Source organism: Halyomorpha halys, unplaced genomic scaffold (assembly GCF_000696795.3).
Source record: "Halyomorpha halys isolate HHAL.00 unplaced genomic scaffold, Hhal_1.1 Scaffold299.1, whole genome shotgun sequence".
Taxonomy (NCBI): Eukaryota; Metazoa; Arthropoda; class Insecta; order Hemiptera; family Pentatomidae; genus Halyomorpha; species Halyomorpha halys.
In genome coordinates, this window is record NW_027107963.1 from 325,973 (window position 1) to 336,991 (window position 11,019).

At 28.9% G+C, this 11,019-nt stretch overlaps 1 protein-coding gene across 3 annotated transcripts in view; it reads right to left on the bottom strand.

Annotated features, from left to right (window-relative positions):
* Positions 1 to 11,019, bottom strand: part of LOC106680935 (pyridoxine/pyridoxamine 5'-phosphate oxidase) — a 43,815-nt gene that overhangs the window by 24,871 nt on the left and 7,925 nt on the right. Inside the window, exons 1-2 of one of the 3 annotated variants that reach the window (XM_014420971.3) lie at positions 10,441 to 10,705; positions 2,485 to 2,544 (exon numbers count right to left, since the gene is read on the bottom strand). In XM_014420971.3, the coding sequence (XP_014276457.1) occupies positions 2,485 to 2,529 (45 nt within the window). In that variant the 5' untranslated portion in view covers positions 2,530 to 2,544; positions 10,441 to 10,705. Of the gene's footprint in view, positions 1 to 2,484; positions 2,545 to 2,777; positions 2,867 to 10,440; positions 10,706 to 11,019 lie in introns of those variants that run through there. The other 2 variants (XM_014420972.3, XM_014420975.3) reach the window with 2 other exon arrangements.

Consider the following 11,019-nt stretch of genomic DNA (forward strand, 5'->3'; position numbering starts at 1 on the left):
TTAAAACATTTTTATTAAAACGGTTGTGTTAAAAAAAAAATTGATAAAACATTGTGGTGGAATCAACTCCTACTACTATATATAGGATATATAAATATAATAAGATAGATATATAAATTTCTAAATTACTGCATTCCTAAATATTGACATAACAATTTTCCTGAAGTTACTTTTAGTATTAAAATTTATAAAAACAATATCACTGTATTCGTTCTTAACCTAAAAACTATATAAACTTGTAGGTTACGTAATAAAAAAAAAATTAACTTGATAACATTCTGTAACTATAGTCTTCATTTTTTTAACAAAAAATTTCAATATACAAATATAAACGTTTAAAAATCCATTTTCTCCAAGGTAAGATTGTAGAAATGCAAGTTTATATTTCAGTCATATATTAAGCATGATAGATATTTCAACTAGTATCATTAATATAAGAAGTATAAGACCCATTCACTTAATATTTTTTTTTACTATCTTGTAGATTGCCTTGACTACTATATAATTGAATAATTTTTAAAGAAATAATGGTTAATTGTATGACCAAATTGGAAATGTTTTGTACTGTTAGTAAAAATATTCTAAATGATAGACATGAACTCAAAAAATATTATTAAACTTATTCCTAATACGTTTACGATATATATATCTTATACATTTAAGACTAAATTTTCAATAATCACAATACAATGTTTTCGACTTTATTTGTTGTTAGTGTAAAACAATATAAAAAATAATAGTCATAATTTCTAAGTTAGTAACTTATTACTTTTATGATTTTTAATGGTTGTTGGCAATATTGAAACGGATTTTTAAATAAATGAAGATGAAAATAATAAATCGATTTAGTTATAATTATTTAAAATAATCAGCTTATTTATAAACTTTATTTTATATCAATCTAAGCAATAAAGTCGGCTTAGTGTTACGTAACCAAACTCACAACCAGTACCGTAACACAAGAAGGACTATCAGGATCATTCATGTATATTAAAATTAAAAAACAACTCTACGAAAATTATTATATAACTATAGTAACGCATGCAGTAACTTAGATACTTCTAAATGGTTATTTAAAAAAAATAAATAAAAATAAACCTGCTCTCCCATAAAAGTTAAAAACGCACTTTGATCCGCTCCATGCGAAACTAGGCGTTTGCACTTACTGAATAACTTTATGATGTAGTTGATATCGTTAAATTTTAATTAATATGGATGTTACGAAGGTTAATTAATAAGAAAATAATTAACCGATTAAGTTTATTAATGACTTCAATTGAAAGTGTATTGTATTGTTTTGTTTATGATATAATCCGTATTAATTTAATTTAGTATAATTTTGGAGTAAGTCATTTGATTATGCATTAGTATATTTATTTTTAAAAAAAATTGTTATCACGGGGGGTTTGGAACTTGTTACAGAAGATTTTTCCGTAAACTTATTAAGTTAAATTTCATCAGATTATTTCTCAATTTGTTTTGAATGTAAAAATAAATCTCGTTTCAAAACGGCAATTTCTCAATTATTCACGATAGAAATAATTTATATCTAATCAAACTTTATTTCCATTTGAATAAAAATACTATTATTACTATTGGCATTAGGTTAATTAACAAATTCTTTCATAGTTCATATTTATGCATTTATTATTAATTACTATTTGATAGTTAATTGTTGCAAATAAACAAAATTAAATCCACTTTGAAATATTTTTTTTTATAAATTAGGTAATTGAGGCCTCTCAAAATATTTCAACGAGAATACTTCCTAGCTGATATTAAAGGCCAGCTAATTATACAATAATATGACAAGTTTAATCAAAATCGTTCTAGCCCTTTTTGAATGAATCGTAAAAAAATATAAAGTCAATTATAATGGACTTCCGGCAAATCGATTTTAGCGGAAGAGTTGCGGTAACAATCCAGACCATTTAAAAAGAATTGGTCATTTCGACTTAAAAATCACCAAGAAATGTGGAATCCCATTGCAAACTCAGATTAGAAATTTTTCTGTATCATAATAATTTTCCCTTGATATATATTTCTGATATAAGTATAAAAAAGTAAAATTAGTATTTAAAAAAACGGATGTAAATTTCTAAAAAAATTGAATTATGATAGCAACTGAAATTCGATATATCGACCGGCGAAACCAATTGCTTCTTTAAAGATTGGAAAAACTCAATCTAACTCCTTTATTTAATAACTATTTTAATGGATTAAAATAATAAATAAATACATAATAATATTATTGTTAAACCATAAATAGTTTAGGGGCATAACAAGAGCATGAATTGCAGGTGTTATGTAACACATCTGAGCTATAGGCTTTTAAGATATTTTAAAAGTTGATTTATAATTATAGATATAGACTTGAGTTATATAATAGACTTGAAATAATAATATTAAAAAAGTTTTTTTAGAAAAAATAAATAACTTTTATAACAATAAAGTATACAAACGAATCTGTTACGTAACATTTACCTTGTTGCAGAGGATTTCAAACGGAGAACTCTGTGTTCCACCCATTCAAACGTGTATGAACTGCAATAAAATAAACATAACATATTAATTCAATAGTATGACACACAAAATAATTAAATTATAATAAATATAAAATAGGTCAAAGCTATAATTATGAAAAGTGCATATCTCAAGTAAAGAAAAAATGTGTGACGTAATATTTTTAGTACATAATCTAATGTTATAATGTTATAAGAAGTAAATACAAATAACAGTAAATTAATAATGTAATATAAAAAGAGTAATATAAGCACCTAACACCAATGAAGCAGCCAACCAACTGACTCACTCTCACTCACACTCTCAACTAAATCTCATTGGTCCCGTGTGATGCAGTAAAAAATGAAAAAGAAAGTCGAAAAAAAAAGAAAACTCTCTAGTAATAAGAAGGTAAATAAGATAGGAAATTATAGGGAGTATTACGTACTTCAATTTCAACAAAGTATGAAAACTTAAAGAAGCCATAGCGAATATCACGCACCTTGAATCGTGTGGTGCAAATTAAAAGTTATGAATCGTATCTTAGCTATATCCTTTCCTCTTATTTATCATTTCAAATTTAACAAATAATTCTAATAATATTCATCTGAAAATAAGAGAACAATAATAATTTCTATTCTCGATTAATTACAAGATTTTTTTTTGTTATTTGTATTTGAATGTTTAGGTAAAATACTTCCTACGGAACTTTTTTTAAAAGACACCATTGACTTTAACAACGTTTCAGGGTCATCTTCTTCTTATCTGATCCCTAATTGGCTATTTCTTAGAAAATATTAAAATTGAACAATAAAGACAATGATTTGTACAATCTAGCACGTTATGTTTTTAGAATTTAACACACATGATCCTAGATTGTACAAATCATTGACAAATTTTTAAGAAATGAATCAAGTTAATTGTATAAACAATTAATTATATTTCATTTATTAAAGTAATATTTTCTATACTGGTAATCTGCAAGTCTGAAATGATTAAGTGAAGATAAGAATATTGAAAATATTTTTTTGAAAAACTTTCTCTTTTTTTTTTTTTAAATATTTGAATTGATTCATCAAAAGCTGAACAGTTCCCTATTATTATTTTTTTTGACTTATTAAAACTGAATAATTCTTCACCCAGTTATTTGTGAAGAGATGTAAACAAACGAAATCGTACGGCGCGCGCTTCACACAGCTTTCACTTTCCATCAAAATTTGTATTTTAGTGTTTCTTGAGGTGAAAATTACCATACGAATACTAACTTTGTTTCTACCCGCAACGAAACAGTTTAACAACTGAAATCGATACAGGTTTTCGTGAATACAATCGAAACAGACCGAGTGGTATTTCCTCCAGTCGAATCCCTGTTTCTATTTTTCTTCTCTAGTTATTCATCAAATTCTTTAATATTTTGCATCCGTCTATTGTTTATTATCGCTAACAATGAAAAGCAGTTATTTATTTGGAATAAATAAAATTAAAGATATAAGCATCTATGATGTGTTTGCTGAAGAACTGCTGAGACAACTTGCGCACCTCCCCACCCTAGCCGCTTCTCCCCACCTCCCCTCCCACCGGGAACAACAGATTTGTTCCAAGATGTAGTCCTGAAAAAATGTTCCAAAAAAATGGAAGGTTACTTATTTCTTTGGCTTATCCTTTATTTTTGACTGGAGCTGTTTCTTATTGAATCTTGTTTTAGAGAAGTTTGTCGGGGGGTGCGGCCAGCAAAGAACAACATAAATAAACAAAACCATATTTATTTATTTTATTATATATTATATTATTTTATATATTAATATGGTTTTGTTTATTTATGTTGTTCTTTGCTGACCGAACCCCCCGACAAACTTCTCCAAGCATTAATCTACGGTCAACTATCTACACCTCATTATGAATCTTAGTTTTATTTTGTTGGCAAATATATTGACAACCCTGTTCTGATTTGCTATTTAAGAATGCAGTATCGTACAAAAAAGTCATTTTTGAGATTTGATAATCATTGGATTAAAAAAAAACTACTTCGTTTTAAGAAGTCTTGCTTAACGTAATATGTCTTCATTTCTACTGAAATTAATTTATGAATTTTATTTTATTTTTTGTAAAATGTCCAGACAAGGACAAATACGATAGTTTTGTTATCATTTAAATGAAAATTAAACGAATGCACGAATGGCTTCTTCATCAAAGCTATCTGTTGCGGCCAACATATGGTCCATATATCGTTAATTGAAACATATGATTTTTATAACTTCAAAAACAAAACAACTTCTCTCTATTGTTTTTTAAACTAAAAAATAGACAGACAACTACTTAACGTCTCTTTAAACGTTATTTAAAAATACAAAAATAACAAAATTCAGCTATTCTTTTCTTTTCACAGTTTAAAGTTTAAAGGTTCCTTTTGAACTCCTACCCGCCGTAACACTATCAATGTTAACTTCTGTTTTATTTTTGTTTTTTTTCATGGCTGGAGGTTCAAAACAAGGCTTTATCACCCCTCTCTATTGCTTCACTCTCTTTTATAATGGTTCTCCGAGTGTGTTTCGAGACACCATTAGGCTGAGAAACTTTTAATAACAAAGGAAACATGCATTGGACCACTCTCTGTTTTCATGAATCTAAATACGATCATAATCATGTTTTTAGTTTGAGAGTTACCCTCTAACCAGTTTACTTGACTTGGTCCATTACACCATGTACATTAATATAAAAATAAAATTGTTAAATCATATCATTGAAATGAACAGTGCATTTTACTGTAGATACACGAAACATCTATATATTATAACTCGTCTAATCTAATGAATTTCTGCATTATAGCTACTGTTTAAGTCATATATTTTTATAATAGTTTTATTTATTAGTTTTTTTTTTTAAATGTTCATTAGTATTTTTAGTTTTATTTCCTTAACACATTGTTTGAAATGAGAGAAAATCGGTTTGGTGTATTAATAAAAAAATCTGCTTGTTGTGCCGTTGTTTGGGCGTTGCTATGGATTGACAGCAGACCACTAAAGTTTTATAACTCAAATTGTTGACTGGTTGATTGGATTTACCCAGGAATCTTGAAGACACAAGTTGGATCACAATAAAATTTTTGTCAGATATTTAATACTGGACTCGACATATGTCTATTTATCTAGTTATTTATTTATTTCATTAGTGGAGTTATAAACACGTTCCATTAGCCCTAGCAGCTATTGAGGTAACAAGTATACGTTTTGTACTGCATCATCTCATGGTAAGAAATATGACGTATCAACGAACAGTTTGTATTGGCGTAAAATTGGCCACTAAGGCATTTGGCACATTTATTTCTTATTTAATTTTGCTCATATTTGTTTTATTTTATTTATTTATTTTTTTTTGTCTATTCGATGTTATATTTTTGTCAGTAAAGCTTTTGATTTTAAAAACTAAAATCTTATCTTTTATCATCTTCCCTGAGAGTTGACCAGTATACAGGTTAATACAGCTGTATAAACATTTTTTTTTATTTGAACATTAATTTAAAGATTATTCTTTTTATTAGTATAATTATAATGATAAGTTCAATAGTTAGTTACTGGCCAATTAGTATTACCTATTTGTATCCATGATAGTATTCTGTAAAAATTTTTTTTTCAGAACAATTTAACAATTACGTTATTTATCAATTTTTTTTTTAACATCATTATTTGCAAAACGTATTTATTTTGTTTTAATTTATGTTTAGGTTTAAGTCTATATTATTTTTAAAATACGGGGAATGAATTAGAATGCAGAGTTAAATTGCTATCTTCATAGTGTATCGAAAAATTGTTAATATGAATCAAAGGCCTACGTGATAAGTCAAGGCTGGCAAAAAAAAAAATTCAAGTTTAAAAAAAAAAGTGAGCCGACAAGATTGGTCACCTGACCGCTTCCCTAATTTAGCAGGCCTATACGAAATAACTGTGGGAAAACAACCGATAGGAAGCTACCTGTCTTCATGTTTTCAACTGGACTATAGTTAATTGGAAAAATTATTGAGGAAAACTTTATATAAACTATATAAAAGTTAAATTCCAAAATATTATAAAAAGAAAAAAAAAGTTATAGAAGACAGATTTTAAAAGCTAAACAATATCTGAAAACCATAATACTGTACAAAATTATCAAACAAACGCAATAAAGTAGAACGTACTATGTGCCGAACTATTGAATAAACAGAACTAATAACAAACTGAACCTCCATTTAACAAACAAAATTAGGTAAATGATAAGTTCAGAGTCCACTACGATAATAGTCTCATTGTGAACTGATTCACTTTAGAAAGGTGAAGAAACAAAGAGAAAGAACTGACGATCCACCTAAACAATTCTATAGACTAAGAATTAGGTAATTTAAAATTAGGTTCAACTTGGTTTAAAAAAATGCAATATAAAAAAAAAATTTCCCAAAATATGAATGAAAAAATATATTAGTTTATATAATTTTAACAGTGATATGTGTTTTTTAAAATAATGAATCTTGTGTTTCATATAGATTAATATGTTTATTGAAAATGTAAATGTTCCAAGAAAAAATTATCAAGTATGAAAAAAAGTATAGAAAAAGGGTTTTTAGGGCCCTTCCTACCCTGAACGGGGATGGGGTAACTGTCAGGAATAATGGATTAAAGGAAGGTGGGAGGCTTTCAAAAGCTTGATGGGTTGCTGAAATGTTTTCAGTTGTAGTGAGTGATGCAGGTGAGTCATGTTACGTCTCTCAAATGTAGTGCTCCTCCAGATCTGTAGTATACTGTTGTAGTGACTTCAGGGCTATTGGGTATAGATAGTGAAGTAGTGATGGTATCAGTATGGCTTTGTACATGAGTAGTTTGAGTCTGAGTCACAGCCTTGGTGAGTATATCAGGTGTTTGAGTTGGTATCATGTTGATTTTACAATCTGAATTCTGCGTTGTATGTGAGCTGAGAATGAGATGTGAGATTCGAGTTTCATACCTAAGTATGTGAGATGTCTCTTGGGCTATATATCTGTTAATTATTGGTTCTCTGTGGGGAGTTTTTTTTGTAAGATAAAGTGTTGGCGACCATTTTTTGTGTGTCGATGTGTATTTTTGTGTCTCGTAGTTTTTTTGTAATAAGTTGGGATGCTGCTGTGATTGAGTGGTTTATATCAAACCCATTGATGAATTTTCTGAGAGGCTTGGTACCTCGGGTTGCATGAATGTAGTAATACACGTTGATGTAAGAAGCGAAGAGTTTTATCAAAGTCGTCTTTGGGGTTTAAGTTGATTTTATTTTCCTCTTTTGAGGATCTAATGGTGAAATTTACAACGTGTGTCTCAGTGAGGCGCTTTGTGAGGTGGACCGCCGAAACCAGTGGGTTAATGATAATCGGGGCCGGTTTGTAATTGTTTGGTGCTGTAGTGGTGGAAGTAATGTTATTATTACTATAAGTGGGTGTGTCACTGTGTGAGTCGAATGTGTTACTGATGGGGGTTCGAGAGTCGACCTGAATGTATTTTTTTCCGTTGTAAAGTCAGCATGGTGAAATGTGTAGAAACGGCATTTACAGTCCTGGCTTAGTTGGTATGTGTTGATTCAACGTGCATGCCGTCGCCGTTAATGATCGTCATTTAAAGAAATAAAATAATAACTGTAAGTAATAAGTAAAGATTTAATGATTCAAATATAACAACTTAATACTATGACTCAAGTGGCCTCACATCGTGAAGAAATACGGAAAACTGTTGAGCAGAGATGATGTGACAGAAGTGTGAGGGAGGTACGTGTTGCGACTAGCACTGTTAGCTCTCAACTGACTTCAGTTTGAGTTCTCTAACAAAATACATTCCGTCTTTAATATTGTGACGGGGTGTAGAAAAAAAAAGTTTGAAACTGGCCCACGGCCCTATCCGTGGCTATCAAAACCTTCCAAAAATGTGGAGAATATACATGTGTATAACTTACAATTCTTATAAATAAAATAAAAAAATAATCTGTATTATATAATTTTATTTTAAATAATCAGGTTTAATGTTATCCAACGGATTTGTTTCTCAATAATTTTAATTTATATTTAATAATTAAAATTGAATCTCACTATAAAATAAAATAAAGTTTATCATCATTAAGTTTAAGAGTATTTTAAGGGAAAAAAATCTATTAGTAGCTTATAGGAAATACTTTCCTATTATTATTAATATTATGATTTTTATAATAATAATAATTATAATAATACTGTATTTTGTGGGTGGATATTTGATATCTGCACCGGTTATTAAAACAAAAATTAAAGTTTTCAACAACACTAGAAAACCCAATGGAACATCATTTAAGGAAGAGTAAATTTGCTAAAATATGGGCTCTAATAGAGCTATTTACGTCCAATATTTCTTGAGATATATAAAAAGGGAATGATCGAATCTTTGTCTGCAATAAATTTTGAATTATTGGACCGATTTGCGTGGTTTTTTTTGTTTGTTTTTTTCAAAATGTTCCTTTTTGCCATTGAAGGTTTAAAAATAGTGAAATCCCCGAATTCTCGGGTAGAAAAAAAGTCATGAACACAATTAAGCGTTTTTGGTTTGAATCTCGGAAAGTATGCCTTTTTTCACGATCATTGTACACCAATCGATTCGTCTCTTTCCGAAGAATAAGACTAAAGTATTACTGATTCTAGTAAGCTATATTATATTTACAAAAAAATATAAAAACTTAATGTGGCTTGGGGTAAAGTTGGTCAGCAAATTTGTTTTTAGGATGAAGCATTTGTTATTCTTTTTGGTTTCGCCTCAAACTTCTAAATACCATTTTTCAAATAAATTAAAAATTAGAAATTTTTCATCTCGATTTATTTCGAGGATTTTGTTTTCTCCCGATGTCTATTGTTCATACAACACCTCCATAACTCCTCTTTATTTTATTCAATTCATACGTTAATATAGCCAGTGAAAAGCTGAATGTCTGCCAAATAGAAACTAAATGTAAGGGCGAAATATGGGTTTAAAATAAATAAAAGATTTCCAAACGTTTTATTTTATATCTCTGGTTCTAATTTGTTTAGTTAGACACGGTTATGGGTCCTTTGTTGAGCCCTAAACCCATGCCGAGTTTTTTGAAATATAGATTTCTCAAAATAAATTCACTAACTAATGATTTTTTATGAAAAGTTTCTTTTTAAAAAGCTTATATCTCGGGAACTATTAAAGGTAAATTGCTATATTAGGGCTTATATTTTAGCAAATTTAATTTACTTTAGGTCATGGTTTCTTAGGTTTTTTAGTGTTGTTGATAGTTTTAAAGATAAGAGTTCCGAATGAAAAATTATTTTTTTTAACTTTTTGAAACAGCCAACATTTTGTATTCCCCTACTTAAACTTGAAAGATTCATCAATTTAAACTAGGGATTATGCATAGCTTTCATGAAAGTAATAAATAATTGGGGTGAACTGAATTTTTTCTACTCTTGGGCTCTTGTAATAAGATTTTATTCACACAACTTTCCCCACATAAATGTTTCGACTAAAACATGGTTACAAAAAAACTAACAATACAATTTTTAATGGTCATAAGATTTTTAAAAAAACACTAACACTTATTAGAGATAGGATTCCTGATTTTTTATTAGAAAAATCAAGAATTTATTTTTAAAAGTCTGTTCTGAAGCACATCAGTTCTTTCGTAATCAGTGGTAAGCTGTAACGTCTGCTTCTTGAATTTCTTGGCACTGACGGTAAAGTCGAAATAGGTGAAAACCAACTCAACGACATAAACTCGCTGCTGAATTATATGTGTAAACTGCTACAAATATAGGGAACAAAAACTGTGTTCACCTGGGCCCTGTTTCATAATAAAGTACAAACTTAATAATATTAGTCTTGTATATTTATCTTAATTCAATTATACAGACTTACAAAATTTCCGTTATACTACTTACTAATTGTTAAGTGTGGTTATACTTACACAATTCATGATGAGGGAGATGGTGTTAAGCTTTAAACCTAGTGACCTACTGTACTACCCCAAGATATTAGTTATCTCTTTTAGGCTCACCCGTTCTATTACCTTTATATCCCACTCTTTTTTTTTTTTACAGTTTATAACGAGCACGTAAAGTTGTACTCACAACCCTGAGGCTAGCAACTATTACTTTTAACCTAGTAGTTGGCTGTACAGTCTATTTCCTGCGTTCGGAAAACCATACACTACCCCAACACCCGGTGAACTATGTTTCGCAGGACAATTCGCAATAATATCCCCACTACTTCTTTCTTCTAAATATACATTGAGGCCTTGTAGCTACAACACATTCACTACAGATAAAAATAAATATTTGAACGTAGTTATCAGAAAGGTTCCCTATAGTATTACGGAAGAGGTATATTGATATATAATTCATGAGATATATTGATAACAAATTTCTAATAAAATGATATATATATATATATGGAGAATAATAAGCTTAGTAATGTAAGTATAAACAGATATATATCGCACATGAAGTATAATAAGCTTAGCACAGTAAGTATTTACAGATATATA